The sequence below is a fragment of the Onthophagus taurus genome, chromosome 3, assembly GCF_036711975.1.
Source record: "Onthophagus taurus isolate NC chromosome 3, IU_Otau_3.0, whole genome shotgun sequence".
Lineage (NCBI taxonomy): Eukaryota > Metazoa > Arthropoda > Insecta > Coleoptera > Scarabaeidae > Onthophagus > Onthophagus taurus.
The window spans coordinates 3,350,212-3,372,536 of record NC_091968.1 but is presented as its reverse complement, the minus strand read 5'-3'; the positions used below and the strand labels follow the sequence as shown (position 1 = coordinate 3,372,536).

Below are 22,325 nucleotides of genomic sequence, written 5' to 3'. Positions count from 1 at the left end.
CCATATTTTCATTAACTAAATCTAGTGGTGATATACAGGGTGTAAGATAAAAAACGCCCCATCTGTAACTCTGTCATTTACATTCCGATTTTCATGAGCGCGGTATCAAATGAAATGGTTTGATGAATACTACGATTCATGCTACAAATAAATTTTTTCCAACGCCAACTTCAATTTCAAGGGATTATTAACTTTTGTTTTTCAAATTGCTGCGTATGTTTTTCTTCGCGTCATTGGATAGAGTTTGTTTTTCTGAATCCATTTATGTACCATACATACATTTTAAATGTAATATTAGCAGAGAAAAAACACCTGTATATGCAGGTTGTCACACAAGAATGCCGCAAGCTGTAACTCTGTCATTTACATTCCGATTTTCATGAGCGAGGTATCAAAGGAAAAGGTTTCATGAATACTATGATTCATGCTACAAATAAACTTTTTCCAACGCGATTTTCAATTTCAAGCGATTATTAACTTTTGATTCTCAAATTGCTCGGTATGTTTTTCTTTGCGTTATTGGATTAAGATTTTTTTTCTGAATCCATTAATGTACAATACATCAACATATTAATTAATATGTTCGAGTTGAACCACTTTTCTGTCTCAACCATTGTTGTACTTGTTTTTACCTGAAGTCTTTCAATATCCTTTTCCACGTTTATAAAGGAAGTATCGATGCTACAAAATTCGGCGATCGTTTATGTAGATCAAAAAAAGAATCGGTCCGAGAACCGAACCTTGCGGAACACCTGTTTCGACTCTCTTCCACTCCGATATTGTACCTTTCCAGTGAGTTTGTTGTTGTCGCTGATCGAGAGATGAAACTAACAGGTTAAGGGCCTTATCTCTTATTCTGTATTTGTTCAATTTCTTAGTAAGAATGTCATGATTTACAAAATCAAAAGCCTTGCTAAGATCAGAAAAGGCAATTTGAGTATATTTTTGTTCATCAAAACCTCTTATGATCACTTGTAATACATTAAGCAGTAGTTTACTATGTTAGCAAGTCGTTAATAAGTTTTCATAAGTCAAATATTTAAGTAAGCTTTTCTTTATGACAATTTCCAAAATTTTGGACATTGTAAGTAGGACAGAGATTGCACGGTAGTTATTCAAGTAGTTGGGAAAGCGTCTAACTGGTTTTTCATATTTTTGATGTTTCTCTTTCCCATTTTTTACAATTTATTTTTGCCTCTTTTGTTATTATTTCAGGAAAAGCTGAATTATAGCAGTGTAGGTAGTAGGAGTAGAAATATGTACGCATCTGCATTTGCTATGTAAGAGCAGTCACAATCTGTCAACAATCCCGCATGGAAACAACACTAGATTGTTAGTAGACCTAATACTAGACTTAGAACTAGAATCATTCAGGTTTAGCCGTCATAAGAGACTCACTATTATTAAATTCAATATCTGTGCCGAGACACAATTATTGAATAAGATAGCTAGCTTTGAAACGACAAAGATAATTAGTTAGTTCTAGTTTTCGTTCTATAAAAATAAACAACAATCTAACACTGAAGTTCTAATTTTACACTTACACTATAACTAGAACTAACACTAGACCTAGAACTAGAATCATTCAGGTTTAGCCGTCTTGAGAGACGTGTGGCTAAATCCGAATGTTTCTAGTTCTAGGTCTAGTGTTCGTTCAAGTTTTACAACACTAGCACTATCACTAGAAGTAACACAAGACCTAGAACTAGAATCATATCGTTTAGCTGCACGTCTCTAAAGACGGCTAAACCCCAATGTTTCTAGTTCTAGTGTTAGTTCTAGTTTTACACTAACACTCTTATTATGATAATATGTAACAAAATTTAATATTAATTAACTTCTATGTTTTTTGATTCCATATACTATGTATGTGATGTATTTTAAAAAAATAAATGTTTTTTGATGTTTTTTCTTGTCATTTTTTCTTATTTAAACGTCAAAAGCAGTCAAAATATAACATTATTTGATATATTAAAAGCAAAAATGATCTTAAATTTCTTGTTTTTGATCTTATTGATACAAATGGGTAGGTATAAACATTATTTTGAAGTTATTTCGTTCTTTTTGCATTTCTTTTGTAGGTGAATTTGATAAAATCCCGTATGGAAAATTAGTAACTCCCAGCATAGATGAATTGAATAGTACTGAACCAACACCGGTACAAATAAACATGACATTTCGACCAGAACCTCGGATCATCGGGGGAAAACCAACCCACATCAAACATTATCCTTATATGGTAAAATTGTTATTTAAAAAAACACATCCTCATTGTAATTTTTTAGGTAAATATTCTGATGAGGGGAAATCATTGGTGTGGTGGATCTTATATTGCGCCTCTTTGGGTTTTAACAGCTGCTCATTGCTTATTGAGTAAAATAAATATTTTCATGAATGTTACCAATTAATGTTAATTTATTCAATTAGACCCAAGAACTAATACTCCATCACATCATAGAGTATTCAAACTACGAATGGGAGTCTCAAAACTAAACGATCTAACCGCACAAGAACGAAATGCAATGGTTGTAATCCCACACCCCTTATTCAACTTTTATAACAACTCCTGCGATATAGGTTTAATAGCGGTAAATTAAACAAACCAAACTCAATCCTTTAATGTATCATAAATCTTTTCAGATCAATATGCCGTTTGAATTAGGCCCTACAATAAAATTCGCAACATTTCCAATCCATTTTGATACATACGAAGATAAAGATTGTACAGTAATTGGTTGGGGTATTACAAAATCAAATGAAGAAAGTATTTTTAGTGTTATTAAACATTTATTTCATTATTTTTAATACCATTTCAGAACAAGTTTTCTAATGACTTGTTAAGTGTAACCGTTCCTGTTGTTTCCGAAGTAACATGTGGGGCTATTTACATTCAACCTAAATATCGTGGGTTATTCCGCAACCATAGAACTATTTGTGCTGGATATGTTAACGGAGGAAGAGATGCTTGTCAGGTAATACATATTATTAATTTATTTGTTGCAAATAATTTATAATTTTGTACATTATAAGTACTCTATTTTTTACCACTGCCACTAGAATTAACACTAGACCGAGAACCAGAAACATTCGGATTTAGCCGAACGTCTTTTAAGACGGCTAAACCCGAATGATTCTAGTTCTGGGTCTTGTGTTAGTTATAATGATAGTGTAAATCTAAAATTAACACTAGACCTAGAACTAAAAATATTCGGGTTTAGCCGCACGTCTCTCAAGACGGCTAAACATGAATGATTCTAGTTCTAGTGTTAGTTCTAGTGATAGTGCCAGTGTTAGTACTAGTTTTAGTTCAATAAAAAATATGCAACATAGTAATATTTTATGCTAACTAGCGCTACCTACTACCATTGCCACTAGAACTAACACTAGTCCGAGAACTACAAACATTCGGATTTAGCCGCACGTCTTTCAAGACGGCTAAACCCGAATGATTCTAGTTCTAGGTCTTATGTTAGTTCTTGCGATAGTCTAAAACTAGAACTAACACTAGCCGCCTGAAGACGCACGGCTAAACCCGAACGTTTCTAGTTTTAGTGTTAGTTCTAGTTTTAGTTCAATAGAAATATGCAACATAGTAATATTTTATGCTACCTACCACCAACCAGCTGTCTTAAGAGAGGTACAGCTAAACGGAATGTTTCTAGGTCTAGTGTTAGTTTTAGTGCTAGTATTAGTCTAGTTTTATTTGTTATTCAGCGCTGGATTGTTGTATATTTTTATTGAGCTATAACGGACACAATGTAATGTCAAATTACATAATATCATTATATCATACGTAATAACATATTACAGCGATACCTCGGTTTACGAATATAATCCGTTCCCCGACCTTGTTCGTGAACCGAAAAGTTCGTGATCCAAATCAATTTTTCCTATTGTTATGGAAAAGTGTTTCAACATTTAATGGTTTTATTTATTGAAACAATACAGAAAGCGAAATATAGTAGTTGATGTAATTATCAAAAAAACATAAAACCACATATGTAACAAATATATAACAAACAGAGAGAAATAAATCTTTATTTCAGCTATCGACCTAATGGTCTTTCCGCTGGCTATAATTACAACAAAAAATTTTAACAATATTATTCATTATCAGCTAAGTATTTATGAAAAAGTTCCGATATTGTCTTCCTCTGATCAACTTCCATCTGTGCTGCTTGTCTCTTTAAACATAATTTATGTATTTTTTCATAATTGTTTCTGTTGTCTAAAAATTTCTTCCGTAGTCTGTCTAGTCTTAGTCTTATAGGTTCAATACCAGTCATTTCGTATAAAGTCTTGTTTCTTACGTTGTGTAATGGGTTGTTTGGGTGCCTAATCTTAGAGATAATCCTCAAGCATTTTCTTTCCGCTTTGTCAGTTATGTCTCCCGTTTTTCTGGATGGATTCATTGATACACTATTGCCATATTCGATCAATGGTCTACATATGCTCTTATATATTTGCATCGCTGTCTTCGTGTTTATACCTTTGTCTTTATAACTTAGAGATCTAAAATATTTCGCCCGTTTAGACATTTCCGCCTGTACCTTCCTGTAGTGTGCAATCATGTTTAATTTGGAGTCTATAACAAACATTTATGAGAATTTTATGAAAATGTGCCATTACATTATCATATAAAATATCCACTGCTCTACCGGTAACAGTTTTGTCAGGGTGATGTTGTGGAATAAAAGCACATCATTCCACTTATTGCAAATATCTTTTATATCAGCAGTTAAAGCATCTGGTTCCTCATGTTTTTCTGCTGAATGCTCCTCCTCCACAGCTTTCACCTGCTCAAGTTGTAATTCCATAAGTTCTTCTGGAATGAGTTTTTGGCTATGGTCCTGCAGGAGCTCCGCCACATCATCCTCGTTGATTTCTAACTCCAAACTTATGCCAATGTTGACAATGTCTTGTATCACATCTGCTTCTTCCTGAAAGTCGTTAAAATGTCTGTCAGACACAGAAGTTGGCCAGAGTTTTCTCCATGCTGACTGCAATGTACGACAAGAGATATTGTTCCAGGCATTATCAATAAACTGTATGCAGTGGTTTGTAAAGATCTTTCGTATATAGCTTCTTAAAGTTTGAAATTACTTGCTGATCCATTGGCTGTAATAAGGATGTGGTGTTAGATGGCAGAAATTTGATCTTTATAAAATTGTATGCAGGATCAAGGTCTCCTTCAATATTTGGAGGATGAGCAGGAGCATTGTCCATAAGTAGCACACATTTAACGGGCAGCTTCTTTACTTCAAGATAAGTTTTAACAGAAGGAGCAAAAACGTCATTTGACCTCTCTAAAATATATTCTGGTAACCCAAGCCTTAGAATTTGATCTCCACATTACTGGCAGCTTACTTTTTATTACTTTATTGCTCTTAAAAACACTCGGATTTTCAGAATGGTATACTAAAAGTGGTTTAATTTTGAAATCTCCACTTGCATTTGTACACAATAATAATGTAAGCCTATCCTTCATTGCTTTGTGGCCAGGTAGTGATTTTTCTTCTTTGGATATATATGTCCTCTTTGGCATTTTTTTCCAAAATAGCCCAGTTTCATCGCAATTGAAAATTTGATTCGAGACGTAACCTTCTAAGTCTATAAATTTACGAAAGTCCTCCACATATTTTTTTGCTGCCTTTTGATCCGAACTAGCCGCCTCTACCTAACAACACTATGAATTCCAGTTTGTCGACGAAATTTTTCGAATCATCCCCTACTAGCCTTAAATTCCATGACACTACTAGTATCACTTGTACTTGGCTGGTTCGACAATAAATATTGATAAAGTTCTAAAGCTTTTGCACATATAAAAGCCTCGCTTACACTATCTCCCTTAAGTCTTTTTTCATTAATCCAAACTAACAACAATTTTTCTACTTCTTCTAATACTTGAGACCTTTGTTTTGTTAATTTAGCCACTGTTCGTAAACCGATATCACTGTATATTATTGATCCGAGGTATCAGGATGTGATAGCTTATTACGAGTAGAATATGCTTACAAAAGCTGTTTTCTGTACGATAAACAGTTCCGAAAATATTCGCAAAAAATGAATTTTTTTTATTAAATTTCAACACCCTGTATCTCGAATATGGTGCATTTTAGAGGGTAAGTTGATAGAAAGTTTTTTTCAAATTTTTGGACAAGCTATATCCTTAAGTCCTGCGCACATATTATGAAACACCTGTATACGTTATGATTTATTATATTATATTATTAATATAGTATATTAACATGTTGCATTTTATGTGGGACAAAGTGAGGTTTTTATTATGTTTAAACAAAAAAGTAATTAAATTCGTAACTACACTTTACTTAAAATCCTCTCTGGTTTTAAATCTCCCGCCAAAAAATAGCTTTGAAAAATTACACTGTATAAACGTGACTTTTCATTTCCTTTCTAAATTTAATTAATTTGTGTTTATAATCGTTAATTTATAAGAAATAATTAAGTTCTTAACGGATTTATTAAAAAGCTAAGCTAAATTTAAAAGATTTTTCACGATTAAACAGTTTTATTTCATTTTTGAAGGTTGCCATCTTTAATTTATAGACACCTAACCTAACTTTTTTTTGAAAACATTCGGATTTTATTACTTTAAAAAGTGAAAATGAGTCTTTGGGTAGATAAATATCGCCCGAAAGATTTCCAAAAATTGGATTTCCATAAAGAACAAGCTCAAAACCTCAAGCGGTTAACCCAACAAGGCGATTTTCCCCATTTATTAGTGTACGGCCCCTCTGGGGCAGGCAAAAAAACCCGGATTATATGCCTATTAAAAGAGTTATACGGACCGGGAGTAGATCGTTTACGAATGGAACAAATGGAATTTACAACCCCTTCAAACAAAAAGCTTGAAATAATGACTGTTAGTAGTAATTATCACATAGAAGTAAATCCTTCTGATGTGGGTATTTATGATCGTGTGGTAGTGATGGATTTGATTAAAAACGTCGCGCAATCTCAACAATTAGATATAAACGGTCAAAAAGAATTTAAAGTGATCGTATTAACAGATGTTGATCAATTAACTAAAGATGCCCAACACGCTTTACGTCGCACGATGGAAAAATATATCGCAAATTGTCGATTAATTTTAACTTGTAACTCAACGTCCCAAGTTACTCCAGCTATAAGAAGTCGGTGTCTTTCAATAAGAGTTCCAGCCCCAACAATCGAAGAAATCGTTTCAATTTTACAAATAACCTGTAAAAAAGAAGGTTTAAACGTCCCCGTTGAGTTTGCTAAAAAAGTCGCGATTAAATCAAACAGAAATTTACGCAGGGCTTTATTAATTTTAGAATCATGCCGGGTTGAACAATATCCTTTCCAAGAAAATCAACAAATTTTAGATCCCGATTGGTTAACTTTTATACGTGAAGTTGCCAAAAAGATTACTCGTGATCAAACCGTGCAGAAATTGGGTGAAATACGAGGGATGTTGTACGAATTGATTACCCACGAGATACCTTCTGATGTCATTTTTAAGACTTTAGTGGAGGAATTGGTGAAAAATTGCGATATGCAACTTAAAAGTCAAGTTGTTGAGAAAGCTGCGTTTTACGAACATAGAATGAAACAAGGAAGTAAAGAAATATTTCATTTTGAAGCGTTTATTGTGTGTTTTATGTGTATGTATAAGAAGTTTATTGAAGAAGCACTTGGAGGGTTTTAATTGTTAAAAAAAATGTATTCAAATGTGAACTTGGTATAAAATAAATATATTTTTTAAGAAAATTTTATTAATTTATTTTATAAACATCAAAAAATAAATTAAAATTCGAATTAAATTATAGTAAAAGTAATTTTTTTAATTTTAGGGCGACTCCGGGGGACCATTAATCCTGTCTGGTGTACAAATTGGAGTTGTTTCGTGGGGAATTGGATGTGGGAATGAAATACCGGGAGTTTACACCAACGTTTTTTATTATAAACCATGGATTTACAACACTTTACAAGGGTAAGTAACTTAATTTACAAAGATGTCATTATTATTAATCACTCAAACTACTTCTTTCCCAGGAATTATTTATCTCTACGAAGTAAAGCTGATGATAATATGCGATATAAAACTCCATTCGTGTTATGTTTATTGTTACTAATCGTTTTCGTACATAATTAATCATTCAAAAAGTTATTGAAGTGGAAATGTTAATTGATTTGAGATAAATAGAATGTCATTATTAAATTTAATGAGTTGATATACAATTATTGAATAAGATAGCTTTGAAACGGCAAAGATAATAGTACGTCGCGCCTTTATCTTACCTCCATAAAGAAATAAGGCGCGACGTCCTGTCTGAGACGCACCATCTGTTCCGATTGGGCGGTACCGCGGTGACCCCGCAGAGCTTATATCTGTTTCTCTTTAATTTGTAATTCCATTAAATCGCTCTTAAAAAATTAGGGAGCTCTAATTTTGAAAAATTGATAACAGAATCCGACAATCGACATATTTTGGTGAAATCCGCGAGGAAATCCACTCAGCCGTTTTCGACATAACGGCGTCTTACTACACCGCGATTTTCCGCGAAACTGTATGGAATATTGAAAAAATAAAATATGCCACTCATTAAGAGCACATCAGGCTACCAACTGTTCAAAATTCAAATTTTTTCGTGCGATAGTTTTCGAGAAAAAAAATCGCAAAGTTGCCGGTACGGTAAAAAATCGGGTACTTTTTTCATTTACCTCGCGATAAAAAGAAAACCGTGGATCCGAACATTTTCAAATTGACATATGTTACGTAGAAATGTTCAGTGATTACAACAAACTTTGTCGCAATTTTTTTTATCGAACAGTTGTGAAGATATCGATGTCTAAAGTGAGGGGCCTTGACTTTTCGCACGGATAGTAGTTTTAGTTCAATAAAAATATACAACACACGTGCTGAATAACGACTAAAACTAGAACTAACACTAGACCTAGAACTAGAATCATTCGGGTTTAGCCGTCTTGAGAGACTAAATCCGAATGTTTCTAGTTCTAGATTTAATGTTAGCTTTAGTTTTGCTTCAATAAAAATATGCAACATAGCGCTACCCAGCACTGTTACTAGAACTAACACTAGACCAAGAACTAGAAATATTCGGGTTTAGCCGCACGTCTCTCAAGACGGCTAAACCCGAATGATTCTAGGGTCTAGTGTTAGTTCTACTAACAGTACTAATGTAAAACAAGAATTAACACTGAACTTAGAACTAGAAATATTCGGGTTTAGCCGTCTTAAAAAACGTACGGCTAAATCCGAATGTTTCTAGTTCTAGATCTAATTTTAGCTCTAGTTTTGGTTCAATAAAAATATGCAACATAGTGATGTCTAGCGCTACCTAGCACTGTCACTAGAACTAACACTAGACCTAGAACTAGAAATATTCAGGTTTAGCCGCACGTCTGTCAAGACGGCTAAACCCGAATGATTCTAGTTCTAGGTCTTGTGTTCTACTAACAGTACTAATGTAAAACTAGAATTAACACTATTCTAAGAACTAGAAACATTCGGGTTTAGCCGTCTTAAAAAACGTACGGCTAAATCCGAATGTTTCTAGTTCTAAGTCTAGTGTTAGTTCTACTGATAGTGCTAGTGCAAAACTAGAAGTAACACTAGACCTAGAAACATTTGGGTTTAGCCGCACGTCTCTCAAGACGGCCAAGAAACCCGAATGATTCTAATTCTAGGTCTAGTGTTAGTTCTAGTAAGAGTTAATGCAAAATTAACTAACACTGGACTTAGAACTAGAAAGATTCGGGTTTAGTCGTCTTAAGAAACATACTGCTAAAGCCGAATGTTCCTAGTTCTAAGTTTAGCGTTAGTTCTACTGACAGTGCTAGTGCAATACCAGAGTTGGTTATAGTTTTGCACTAATACTGTCAGTAAAACTAACACTAGATCTAGAAGATTCGGGTTTAGCCGTCTTAAGAAAGGTAGGGTAAGAAATATATAACAACCTAGTGCTGAATAACAATTAAAACTAGTTTAATTTGAATTAAAAACATCTATGTATGTATGTGTGTTGAGATGCATTATTTAATTGTTCAGCTCTACCGGTTTCGATTAACAAATGTAATCATCTTCACAAGATTTGCCACGTCAATTATATTTTATAAATCTCATATCTTAAAACTATTTTTTTTTATTATACGTTTTATTTCTTTCTTGTTGCTAATTTATTTACTTTGAAATCTGTTGTTCTTTTATGTGTTTTTATGTTTATTCAGATTGGTACCGGTATTATTTGTTTAAATTAAATTAAATTCCCAAAGATGGAAAGGAATAATAATAACATTAATGATTAAAACTATAACTAGAAAAAAAGAATTAAATTAAACAATTTTTAGGTTATATTAATCTGGCAGGTAAATTTGACAGAAACTTCGAAAAAAATCTAACTTCACTTCACAGCCTTTTTTCCGATTTTTGTATCATTTTTAATACTAATTTAAGTTTTTGTATTATTTTTTTGGTGATTTAAATGCAAAAAGTAAGATTTATTGCATCGAATCCTACGAGCGATTAAATTTGCAACGAAAGTGAGCAAGCAGGATTTTCTTCAGAAAAGTGAGTATTTTTTATTATTTTTGACACCTTGACAACATTTTAATATTTGCTGTGAATTTATTTATAATATCTACATATTTATATAAAATTAAATTTTTGATATAAAACTTCTTAACCTCAACTCTTAACTTGTTATTGAAAACGTTACTAGGAATCAGTAAAACAACATACATTTTTTAAGCACCCTAGGTAATACCAGTAATACCAACGAAAACCCTAAAAATTTGACTTTGACAGATATGGAAAAAAAATCGTATTTATAAAGATAATTGGGCCGCGATATACATCACTTGACTAAGCGACATTTGATCGTTTTTAGAGATTTACATGCTGTCTGGTAGGTAAAGGTGTAACTTATCTTAAACAAAATGCAGAATACCGAAAGACCTAAAATACTATTTGTTTTAAAGGATAAAGTTAAGCGCCAATCACGTTATACGATTTCAAGTCCGATTTGCATCATATGTCTAAGAACCGACACTTAGATACACGAAGAAATTCTACAATAGAAAAAATAGATGAACCTACAATTTCGGACCAGTGTCGTTTTCTAGATGTTAGTATAAAATTAAAAGTTTATGTTTTTTATTTTATATAGAATTTAAGTCTAATTAGTTTTGGCCCTTGGCCGTCTTCAGAGACTCTACAAATAGATTAATATCTCTCATTTTATCCATTTTACAGTAGCTAGGTAGCGCTAGTTAGCATAAGGTATCACTATGTTGCATATTTTTATTGCACTAAAACTAACACTAGACTTAGAACTAGAAACATTCGGGTTTAGCCGTACGTCTTTTAAGACGGCTAAACCCAAATCTTTCTAGTTCTAAGTCTATTGTTAGTTCTAGTTTTACACATTCGAGTTTAGCCGTCTTGAGAGATGTGGGACTAAATCTGAATGTTTGTAGTTCTCGGTCTAGTGGCAGTGGTAGGTAGCGCTAGTTAGCATATAAGATATTACTATGTTATATGTTTTTATTGAACTAAAACGAGAACTAGAAACATTCAGGTTTAGTCGTGCAAAGAAAACTATCAGTTGTCAATGTTAACTTTAAATTTATTGTTATATTCGTAATCTTCGTAAAATAACCTTTAAAGTGAGTCCAAACATGACGCATTTATCTCACAAAATCAAAAAGTTCGAACTTTTAACTATTAATTTTGACAACTTCATAAAAAATCTTTTAAAATGAGTTCAAACTTGACATATTTAGCTTTAATATTAATGGAGATACAATCACTTCCGGTTTGAAACGTCAACGTCAATTTTGTCATCTTCATTAAAAAACCTTTAAAATGAGTCCAAAGATGACGCACTTATCTCAAAAAACAAAAAAGAATAAAAAACATTAAACCCGAAGTTAGCAATTTAATTTTTAAATATTAATACCAACCTTAATTTTTGATTCTTTTTTATTATATTTCTGTTTTTGTGACAAATATTAAGACATTTTATAAAAATTAAACATATGTCAAAATGACGTTGACATTTCAAACCGGAAGTTGCTTATATATATATTTGGGCTCATTTTAAAGGATTTTTCACGACGATTACAAATATGTCAAAATTGACGTTGTCATTCTTAACCGGAAGTTGACCATAACTTCATTAATATTGAAGATAAATATGTCGTGTTTGTACTCATTTTAAAGGATTTTTAATAAAGATTACAAATATGTCAAAATTGAGGTTGACATTTTAAACCTGAAGTCAGTTATCATATAATAGAAGTTTTATAATTGAAGTTAATCTAGTGTTAATCACTTTTCAGTACTTTCTTTTTATTTTTAACATGTTTTTTGAGTTATTTCACATTGATTAAAAAAAATCGTCGATTTTAAAGTCACATGATGATTCTCGAATTTTTCCCAAGTTTCTTAATATTTCTTTTGTTAAAAAAAGAGCGCTCTTAAATTTTAACCTGTAAACTTGTAACACTTCGTCCTTAATGTCATATTACAACTTTTTAAACATTAATTTTGTGAATTAGTAACTAATAATCTTAACTAATAATAATTTCGACTTTGAAATGTGATCTTTTTTAATAAAAGAAAAAGAAACATTAAGAAACTTGTTTGTAAAATGGATAAGATGAGTTGTTAATCTATTTGTAGAGTCTTTGAAGATGGCCAAGGGCCGAAATTAGTTAGACTTAAATTCTATATAAAATAAAAACCAGTTTAAAAGTACAAAATCACACTCTAGATTATTTTCTTCAAAAATTTTTACATCAATCAACATTTTGACTCTATATAGTATTTGTGGTTAAATTTATGCCACGACTTACAGAAACATTCTGTATAATCATAAAACGTACCAAGCGGCTTCTGTGCTTGTGATAGCTGTCATTCAGTCAGTGTTCTGTGAAAAAAATAGACAGACACCAAACAATTTTCAATAGTTTGAGCCTGTCTATTCCTGTCTCATCTTATATTTTTAGAGAAATAAAAAACGAAAATCTCGTTTTTCTCAACATTCCAATTCTTATTCTCAATTGCTTTCATCAAAAACGATATTAAATTTAGATTAGATGAGATTAAATATATAAGAAATAAATTAAACTAAGTTTCTTTTTGTTTTAATTTATTTGTAATTTTTGATTTATGCCGTTTATAAGTAACAATTTTTTTTTAATTTAACAAAAATCAACAATAATCATAAATTATAATCACCAACATAATCATCATTTTCCACCATAGAAAAATGTTGAAAATTAAACAACTTTATGTTCTCCCGAAACAAACAAACATCCTCGTTTAAATCCAAAAATGAATTTTCGCTCAACTTTTCAAAAATAATTTCCTTCTCCAACGATTTTAAATCGAATTTTTCTAATCCAACTCGTTTTTTATCATCGACAGTTTCCGTATATAACGTATAAACAAGATCGTTGCAAATCACAGAATCAATTTGATCGTATAAGATCGAATTTAAGTACTTGTTATCTTCCAATACTAATTTGTTATCCTTTACATTCATTGTAATTAACCTTGTTCCTTTTAAATAAATTTTATCCTCGTAAGAGAACAACGAAAATTTATTTGGGTAAATTACTTCTATGTTATTATCGTAAATGGGGAGTTGTATCCATCGATTGTGGTTTAAATCAAAAAGATATCCACATTTTCCATTTATGTTTAATAAAAAAAGTTTTTGTTGGAAATCGCAACATTTTACTTGACGACCAGCGCATGGTAAAATTTGCGTTTTACTCCATTCATCTGCAATAAAAAATTATTAGGAATGATTTAAACTATTTATAAACATACTCGTTTTATATTTGTAATAGAACATATTATCTTGGATAATTCTGAAACTTCCGGTTCCCCCCACGATGTAAAGAACATCGTTTGAAATGCATGTTTCAAAATGACGACGCTCAAAAGGTAACCTAAAAGGTTAGTTTGAATGATTAATAATAATTGAAGAGGTCTTTTCCGAAACTAACTAAGCCCAAAAAATCGAAAATCGCGTTTTTGTGTTTAAAATAAATACAAAAAGGTTATATCTCAAAATTGAGCAAGTCCACGCTCGTGAGGATCTACGAGTTCGTTGACTTTACTTAAGAGGAAAACGGAAAAGTTGCTGGAAGAAAACTAAAGAATCTGTGAAACGCAATAGCGCCGATAGAAAAACCGTAAAGGCACGAAATTATGTTTCGCAAGGTTAGCTGCTTTTGGTAGTACTTCTATTTTGGTACATAATTTCATAATTTTCATTATAGAATTCTTCAATAAACTGTACATGCATAGTTCAGCTGCTTAACAAAACAATTTTATTATCAAATTTATAACACTGCAAAAACCAAAGAGGCATCGTCTAAGAACTGCGGAACCAAAGCAGCGATTACGCAATGATTAATACATCTGCAAAATTGATGCACATGTGCAAGTTTGCATTTAAGTCAATTGCCCAAATATCTCAATTCAAAATTAAATCCATCGCTGCCTACTTTTTTAAGGAAGGCGTTCCTAGACCGGAGTTTTTGTGAATAAACACAATTGGAGATGACAAATGCTACAAATATGGAGATCAGAACTCGTGTCACCACAAAACTTAAAGAACACAAATTACGTGTAAAAAAGTTTTATGAACTTTTAAAGAAAGGAGAGTCTAGTAATATAGTAAAAGTTTCTTCGATATGCACCAGAATCTGCCTCTGCCAAAATTAAACATTTCAGAGGTTTATTAGATGAGACAGTTGTGGCTGTATAATCTTACTTTTGTAATTATTGAGCTCAATCAGAATAGGGATGACGTTGTCGTATACCTGGATTAAACAGTCCTGCAAAACGAAATATAAACGATTATAAAACGGCAATGAGTACTTCTTTTAAACGAAAAGCCATTCAAAATGGTAGAGTATTTACCTACTACAAAGGTAGAAAAACAGTACACGTGAAAAGTACTTATACTCGTTCTCTGTTCTCCCATGGTGTTTTGAAAAGTAATAATACGAATCTCACAAATGCGTTAAATAATGCAAAACCATCACCACCCATTCATAAAATTAGTGTGCAAAAAACAGTAATGTTCAACATCTTTTGAAATACATTAAGTTAACATCTCAGAATATCTCTGTAAATTCAAAGGAAGAATTTTACTTAAAACGTGACAATCCCAAAAAACCAAACAAATGGGGACTTCGTCTATACGTATTAGCTGACTCATCATGTGGATATTTATACATATTTTTACCATATTTTAGACATCAAACGACAAACCCACTAATTTATCCCGATTTACCAGTCACAAGCCGGATTGTTCTAAACCTGTATAATAATCTACAACAGTCAATGCCTGAAGCTATAGGATACCATATTTTTACCGATAGACTCTATACTAGCATCATACTTGCAGAAAAATAACTTAATTTGCAATGTTATTTAACGGAAATTTAACAGTTATGACGAATAGAAAAGGAATACCTTTCTGGATGAAATCACTGAAAGTAAGAATTGAGGAAACAGTTGCTTGTCGCAAACATGTGATATTGACAACTTCAAGATCCTAAATTGTCAGAAGAAGAGTTGGGGATAATAGAACGCAGCCAGTTTTCAAGTCAAGTACAATATAATAAAAACATGGGCGGCGTCGATGTAGCAGACCAATATACTGCAACCTACTGCTTCCTTCGTAAAACCCTAAAATGGTGGAAGAAACTTTTTTTCCGAGGTTTGGAAGCATCAATCATCAATGCTTATATTTTATACAAAGCATCTCCTACTAATACCAATAAAAACATCTCTCACAAACAATTCAGAGAAAAACTGTTGTTGCTTGATCTTGTGGGGGACTTTCGTATAACAGCAAAACGCTATAAGAACAACTAAGAACAACGACTAGATGGAACGTTATATACAGTGTGCATCAGTTGCAAGATGGAGCAAAGTACAAAAATTAAAAGTGTAAGTTGCTCAGCCAAGACTCACCATTATAATCCATACATGGGTGGGGTAGACCATCATGATTGGCTCCTAGAAAAACATTCTATAGCAATAAGCGGTAAGAAATGGTACTGGTGTATGTTCACAAGGATAATTGATACGGCTGTTGTAAACTCCTTCTTGCTATATAGAAGAATTCATGGAAAGAAGTCAATTTCCATCAAAGATTTTAGGAGACAGATCAAGTATGGTATCCTGCCACATACACAATCTGGCTTCCGAAAGCATTACAGTTGCGAGACGTCGCTGATGCATACTGTGGATTATTGTTTAAGAGCATGTGATAAAAACTATCTGACTGCATTAGTAACTTTGGATTATTCCAAGGCATAATGGAATAATGGAATTATTATTTGATAGAGTAAATCATAAAATTTTAGTATCGTTATTACACTATATAGGTTTCAGTTCTCACTCTCAAGCGTTGATATCGAGCTACTTGAATGATAGGTGTCAAATTGAACAATGTATTGTCCACACCAAAACAACTTCAAGCCGGAGTTCCACAAGGTTCAAGACTCTTTTATGGGCCTCTTTTATATTGTATATATACCTGTGATTTTCTTAGAACATTATCAAACTACGAGGTGCACTTCTATGCAAATGACTCGCAAATTTATTTATCGTTTCCTCCTGAAAATATAACCTCGGGTAGGTTAACGCTTGAGAGTGATATACGTAGTTTGATTGACATATCCACAGAACATTGCCTGAGTATAAACCCAGACAAGTCTGTGGTGATGCACAAAAAACACGTATGAAGTATGCTAGCTCTTTCTTCGTAAATATTAACAAGAAACCAATAAAGGTCAGTGACACGTCTCGCAACTTGGGTTTAATGCTTGATAGCGATTTAAGATTCCGTGAACATATTACTAGTAAAGTTGGGAAATCGTTTGCTGCTCTGAAAATGATATATGCTAGTAGATATTTGTTGACGACATCAAATAAGATAAGATTATGCGACAGTTTAATACTTAGTAATTTTGATTATGGTAGTACTGTATATGGTCCTTGTTTGGATACTGATACGGCATGTCAAATACAGCGTGTACAAAATTCCTGTTTACGAATGATTTATAAACTTAGACGACGAGAACATGTTTCTCACATGTTACAGGTTGCTGGCTGGTTAAACATGGCTAATAGAAGAAAGTTTAGATTGCTTACTTTTTATCATAAACTTTTAATGTTGCGAGAACCACGTTATTTAAGTGATAAGATAAGGTTCAGAACGGATATCCACAATCTAAATGTTAGAAATAAGGGTATAATTTCTCATCCGCAGCATGCAACAGCATTATTTCAAAGATCATTTACCGTATTTTCTCGAATCTTATCCGCACTCGAATCTAATCCGCACCCCGATTTTAAAAATGCATAGTGGTAAAGAAATTTAGTTTGCGAATGTAATCCGCATCTTTCTTTGAGCAATTCGACAACACCAAAACGATGCGATGCTTGTTGTTAACCATAAATATATATTTTTTCTGTTGACTGACGCTGATGTACCTAAAGAAACCTTGCTTACGACGAGTTTTTATTAGACTAGACTTTAAATTTACCAAGCCAGAAAAAATTGGAAAATAAATAAATATGATGTTATTAAGTTAGCGTTAAGGAAATCGAAAAGCTGGTACAATTTTTGCTGTTAATGAGAGTAACGTTGCGGAAAGACAAGCTATTGCAGACTGTGAGGCATCGTGCAAAAAATTTACCGGGCTAAAGGAGAGACGATTTCATGAAATTGACGAGGCAGTTTTCTAGTTCTCTCAAGAAAAACGTTAGAAGGGACTAAAAAATGTTTAATACTAGCAAAGGTTGGACTGTGGGATTTATGCGCCGAATGGGGTTATCGTTGAGGCGCAGAACTACAATTTCCCAAAAGCTCCTAATGATTTTCAAGAAAATTTCAATTTGTCTCAAACTGTAAATGTCAACGAAATGGTAGTATATCTGGATATGCCACCCAATTACACACTGGAAAGCAGAGGTGTGTGGGAAATTTCTTTATAAACGTGTGGTTGCGAAAAATTGCGCATAACATTGATGCTAGTAGTAACAAGTGATAGGGAAAAATTGCTGTCATTAGTAATATTGAGAAAAAAACCATTCTGAAATCTGAAAGACTTCCCGAATGACGTCCTAGTTAGGGCACAACAAAAAGGATGGATAATGAAAAAGCTGATAATGGAATGATTAAGACAAGTATGGAGTCTTAGACCAGGAGGATTATTAAAAAAGGATATTAATTAATCATAGACTGATTGCCCTTGGTTTAGACTTCTTGTCATAATAATAATACCTGGTGGAATAACATCCATACTACAACCTGTGTATGTATATGTATATTAACAAACTCGAGAATTAACAAAACCGATAGCAATTAAAGGAGCTTCTGAACTTGCTCAGTGAGTGTAGGCGACATGGAAAACGTTCCCTGAAAACAATATTATAACATCATTTACGAAGTTTTGTATAATCCGAATTGATCTGTATTGATCCGAAGATGACGTAATATGGGAAGAAAATGATACATAAAAATGTAAAAATCGTTCTAAAACCCTTAATAAAGTGTTATTGTTATAATGTGATTTTATTTTACTATTTTCTAAATTGCAACTATACGACTGCGAATCTAATCCGCACCCGATTGTAATCCGCATTTGATTTTAGAGCACATAAAATTTGTAAAAAAGGTGCGGATTACATTCGAGAAAATACGGTACTTTCACCCTCCCGAAGCTTTACAATCCCCTACCAGGAACTTTGAAATCGGCACCACCAGCGGTATTTGCACGCAACTTGAGATCTGTTTTATTCAGTGAACAGACTTTGTTATGATGAGTGAGCACTATAGATATAGAAAAGGGAATATTTTTGTTTTGTTTTTCCGTATTATAGATTAGTTTTCTTTAGTTATTTTTAGTTTATAACTCTTTGTCTTTTGGTTTTATTTTTAAGAATATTTGTTTTTTTTTTGGTGTTTTGAAAATTGATAAAAATACTTAGAACTGTGTTCTATTATGTGGTAGAATTTGGTTTAATTCGAAGGTGCCCAAATTTTTTTTTTACCAAATGGGGATTGTAAGCTGTTCTTCAGGGTAAGAGTGACCTGTGTGTGAAATTTGGTGACCCAAATCGTATTGGTTATTAATATTTTAAGTTTATGGCTGGGATTTATGGATAACTTCACACCAGTCTTAATTTTTCATGTATTACCTGCTTTAGAAGTCTATTAGCGGTTTTTTGAATCACCTGTATATCTACTAATTTATAAGTACGTTACGTTAGCAAGGTCATGAATGTTTTCCAAAGTAAACTCTACCAAGCGGATAAGCGACTTGCAAATTCAGCGCGGACTGGCTGGTATGAAACTGCGAATGTAGCGCAGACTGCAAAGGGTTAATGCTGTTTTGTGCTTATTTATTACTGTTATTTTTTCAAACGTTACTCATGTCCAAGAACTTAGTTTACTTTTGGGTTAACATTTGTGAATTGAATATCTATTGTTTGTAAGAAAAAAATGAAGTAATCCTAAATATTCATATTAACACATTTCTACTGAATGTGTTCTATACAACTTTTTACAGAAGTCATATCCACAAATAATTATTTTGGACTTAGTTTTGGAAAAGTGCTCTTCAATTAATGAATAAATAATAATAAATACTTTGATTTTCGTTCCCATCTATCACATATTGTGTTATAAACCCAAAAATTATTGTTCCAATTGCCTTTTCCTAACGAAATCTCCCCACCAAATAAAAATAATAACTCTTTATAACCAATTAATTCGAATCCTTGAAGATTAGAATGCTTCTCGTGAGGTATATTAATTAATTTACAAAAATCTCTTATTTTAACATCTAAAAATGAAAGATTTATCAAAAATTATTTATAATAAAACGATTTATTTACCATATAATAAGATAATTTTAGATGTTGATGCATTACTCATTTCTGGAGAATTCTCTAAAATCAAACTTTGTCGTTTTCTTTTAAACTTATCTACAAATATGACGAACTATATCTAGTTATAATCACAACAATTAACTTACCATAATACCACATTGAAGAGATTTTTTGTCTTTTAAAACTCCTTGGAAAACTATCGATAACTAAACAAGGCGAATAAAAACTTTCACGTTGTTTGCAATTATTAAAAAATCTCAACGATTCATCATCATAATCGATTTCTTTTAAATTTGAGTCTTTAATTTTTAAAATATCCCCCAATAAACAAACAATTTCATTATTTAAATCTGGGTAAAGCAACATTTCCGTAATAAATCCATCAGAAATCGTTTTAAAATCAATACACGCCATGAATATTTTAAAAATCCTATTCTTATCAAAATTTTCGCACAACTTTTCCTTCTTATTGTTTTCATAAAACCATTTCATACAACATTCAAAAACGTGGAATTCGTTTATTGTGCGCAACTTAGTGTTTGATAAATATTTAAAAAGCTGGTTTATATTTAATTCTAATAAACAATCCAAGTCTTTTATTATTTCAAATTCCACTAAAGACATCGCCTTTGCTTTCAAATTTAAAGGTTTTATATCTAATTGTTCTGTTATTTGCCAAATTGTTAAACAATTTATTGGGGATAACAACTCGGTTATTTTCTCAATACAATTCGATTTTATGTGGTTGAATTGAAGCATCGAGGCCGTTTGGAGAACTGTTAATAAATCTTCATCATTAATTAAGTATGATTCATCCCATAATGTTTTTAGGATTATATTGAACGAATTTAAATCAACGTCCTATAAGAAAAGAAAATATTTTTGATATAAATTGAGATTTTAATAAAATTTTACCTGCAGTTTTATTATATTTGTATCTTTTTCAATAAAATCCCCGTGTAACATAACCTTAAAATAATCACTTTTTTCTACTAAATCAATCTTTTTACACTTAATTAACGTTCCTTCAACATCAAACGTAACATTTTGATTATCTTCCATGATTTTTAATATAAAAACCGATTTAGGGGTGAGATCATTAAGATTTTTTATTAAAAAGGGTTTGTTTTTGTTGATGTGAACCTAACCTACAATTCAATTAACGAAAGTCAAACACATGACAAATGTCAAGTTTATAACGCTTTTATTAATACCAACATAAAATAATCAAAATTTTGATTTTAAATTACGTATTCGTTTAAATATTGGTGAATTTTTGGTATACTGGTGTAAACTCCGGGGTAATTTGGCCTCGCACATCCGATTCCCCATGAAACGATTCCGATTAAGGTGTCTTTATAAACTAAAGGGCCACCTGAATCACCTTGACACGAATCATGCCCACCTTCAGTGTAACCAGCACATAACATTCGATCTGTTATACGTTTTTCCCCGTAAAAATCCCTACATTCTTCATTGCTTAAAATCGGCACAAAAACTTGTTGTAATTCGCTCGGAAGTTTGCCATTCTAAATATACAAAAATATTTTTATAATAATAATTAAATTGGAATTTCTAACCTCTTTAAGAGTCCCCCATCCACTAACAACGGCAAAATGATTCGGCCCAACATCATTTTCGGCTAATTTAATCGCTTGGACGTTCTCATTAAATTCCAATTCATCTTTTAACTCAAGAATTGAAACATCGTAATCAATAACGCTATTATCATAGGAAGGGTGTTGAATAATTTTTTGAATTTGAATTATTTTCCCGCCATCTCGATACGAAGTGCTACCAACCCTAACCGATAAAGATTCCGCTTTTGCACTTAAAAATAATTCATTAATTTTTATGGATTATTAAGGAAATAAATTATTACCCATCTGTGCAATGAGCAGCTGTAACAACGAATTTTGAACTTATAATTGATCCACCACAAGCGTGTTGTCCTCTATATTGTAATGAAATTTGATATGGAAAATCTTCGATATTAGCAGGGATACCACCCACGATTCTGCCATCTATGTCTTGCTGAATTACGTTTCCTAAAAAAATGATTAATATAAAAAATAAAAACAAATTTGATTAATTTGAAAAATAGTACCGTTGCAGTTAAGGATAAATTGTAAATAAAACAATGTTATTGTTAAAAAGTACATTTCGGGAAATTAAAACTCGGTTGTGGTAAGTTAGTTGTTCCTTAAATACCTTTTATTTATCAATTAGATTGAATTATTTATGTTTTCTTATCTTAATAGATTTATAGAACGGAAATGTTAAATTAGATTTACAAATTAGAAAATTATCATTTCGGATAAGAAAAACTTTTTTTTTTATTTCAACCAGACTAAAAATTTATTTAATAGCTTTTCATATTAAAGACATT

At 32.0% G+C, this 22,325-nt stretch overlaps 4 protein-coding genes across 6 annotated transcripts; 2 read left to right on the top strand and 2 right to left on the bottom strand.

The window, feature by feature from the left end:
- Positions 1-1,933: 1,933 nt before the first annotated feature.
- Positions 1,934-8,203, top strand: LOC111429582 (trypsin-like). Of its 2 annotated transcripts, none has more exons than XM_023065526.2 (8): positions 1,934-2,026; positions 2,082-2,239; positions 2,286-2,373; positions 2,428-2,588; positions 2,641-2,760; positions 2,817-2,972; positions 7,836-7,975; positions 8,038-8,203. In XM_023065526.2, the coding sequence occupies exons 1-8, from the start codon at positions 1,984-1,986 to the stop codon at positions 8,135-8,137; spliced, it is 966 nt and encodes a 321-aa protein (XP_022921294.2). In that variant the 5' UTR covers positions 1,934-1,983; the 3' UTR covers positions 8,138-8,203. The 2 variants fall into 2 exon arrangements, with proteins under 2 accessions (XP_022921294.2, XP_071051157.1); XM_071195056.1 differs by having other exon boundaries at positions 1,934-2,030.
- Positions 6,562-7,752, top strand: LOC111429581 (replication factor C subunit RfC38). Its single transcript, XM_023065525.2, has one exon. It carries the CDS (start codon positions 6,626-6,628, stop codon positions 7,688-7,690), a length of 1,065 nt encoding a protein of 354 aa, XP_022921293.2. The 5' UTR covers positions 6,562-6,625; the 3' UTR covers positions 7,691-7,752.
- A 4,937-nt stretch (positions 8,204-13,140) lies between the features above and the next one.
- Positions 13,141-21,102, bottom strand: LOC111429572 (kelch-like protein 6). 2 transcript variants are annotated; one of them, XM_023065513.2, is made up of 6 exons: positions 20,852-21,102; positions 20,083-20,797; positions 19,943-20,032; positions 19,695-19,890; positions 13,844-13,965; positions 13,141-13,795 (listed from the first exon to the last, which is right to left on the bottom strand). In XM_023065513.2, the coding sequence occupies exons 1-6, from the start codon at positions 20,996-20,998 to the stop codon at positions 13,230-13,232; spliced, it is 1,836 nt and encodes a 611-aa protein (XP_022921281.1). In that variant the 5' UTR covers positions 20,999-21,102; the 3' UTR covers positions 13,141-13,229. The 2 variants fall into 2 exon arrangements, with proteins under 2 accessions (XP_022921281.1, XP_022921282.1); XM_023065514.2 differs by having other exon boundaries at positions 19,943-19,996.
- A 21-nt stretch (positions 21,103-21,123) lies between these two features.
- Positions 21,124-22,116, bottom strand: LOC111429567 (trypsin-7-like). The gene is made up of 4 exons (XM_023065508.2): positions 22,044-22,116; positions 21,819-21,984; positions 21,517-21,766; positions 21,124-21,465 (listed from the first exon to the last, which is right to left on the bottom strand). Exons 1-4 carry the CDS (start codon positions 22,096-22,098, stop codon positions 21,178-21,180), a joined length of 759 nt encoding a protein of 252 aa, XP_022921276.2. The 5' UTR covers positions 22,099-22,116; the 3' UTR covers positions 21,124-21,177.
- Positions 22,117-22,325: the final 209 nt, after the last annotated feature.

What these genes read in the sequence shown, in the direction of transcription:
- LOC111429572 (XM_023065513.2), bottom strand. Translation starts at nt 20,998, where the DNA reads ATGGAAGATAATCAAAATGTTACGTTTGATGTTGAAGGAACGTTAATT. An exon ending in CAAATATAATAAAACTGCAG is followed by an intron (nt 20,798 to 20,851) that starts GTAAAATTTTAT and finishes CTTTTCTTATAG; the next exon opens with GACGTTGATTTAAATTCGTT. An exon ending in TAAAATTATCTTATTATATG is followed by an intron (nt 19,891 to 19,942) that starts GTAAATAAATCG and finishes TTTCATTTTTAG; the next exon opens with ATGTTAAAATAAGAGATTTT.
- LOC111429581 (XM_023065525.2), top strand. Translation starts at nt 6,626, where the DNA reads ATGAGTCTTTGGGTAGATAAATATCGCCCGAAAGATTTCCAAAAATTG.
- LOC111429582 (XM_023065526.2), top strand. Translation starts at nt 1,984, where the DNA reads ATGATCTTAAATTTCTTGTTTTTGATCTTATTGATACAAATGG. An exon ending in TCAAACATTATCCTTATATG is followed by an intron (nt 2,240 to 2,285) that starts GTAAAATTGTTA and finishes GTAATTTTTTAG; the next exon opens with GTAAATATTCTGATGAGGGG. An exon ending in ATTTACAACACTTTACAAGG is followed by an intron (nt 7,976 to 8,037) that starts GTAAGTAACTTA and finishes CTTCTTTCCCAG; the next exon opens with GAATTATTTATCTCTACGAA.
- LOC111429567 (XM_023065508.2), bottom strand. Translation starts at nt 22,098, where the DNA reads ATGTACTTTTTAACAATAACATTGTTTTATTTACAATTTATCCTTAAC. An exon ending in ATTTATCCTTAACTGCAACG is followed by an intron (nt 21,985 to 22,043) that starts GTACTATTTTTC and finishes TCATTTTTTTAG; the next exon opens with GAAACGTAATTCAGCAAGAC. An exon ending in GCTGCTCATTGCACAGATGG is followed by an intron (nt 21,767 to 21,818) that starts GTAATAATTTAT and finishes ATTATTTTTAAG; the next exon opens with TGCAAAAGCGGAATCTTTAT.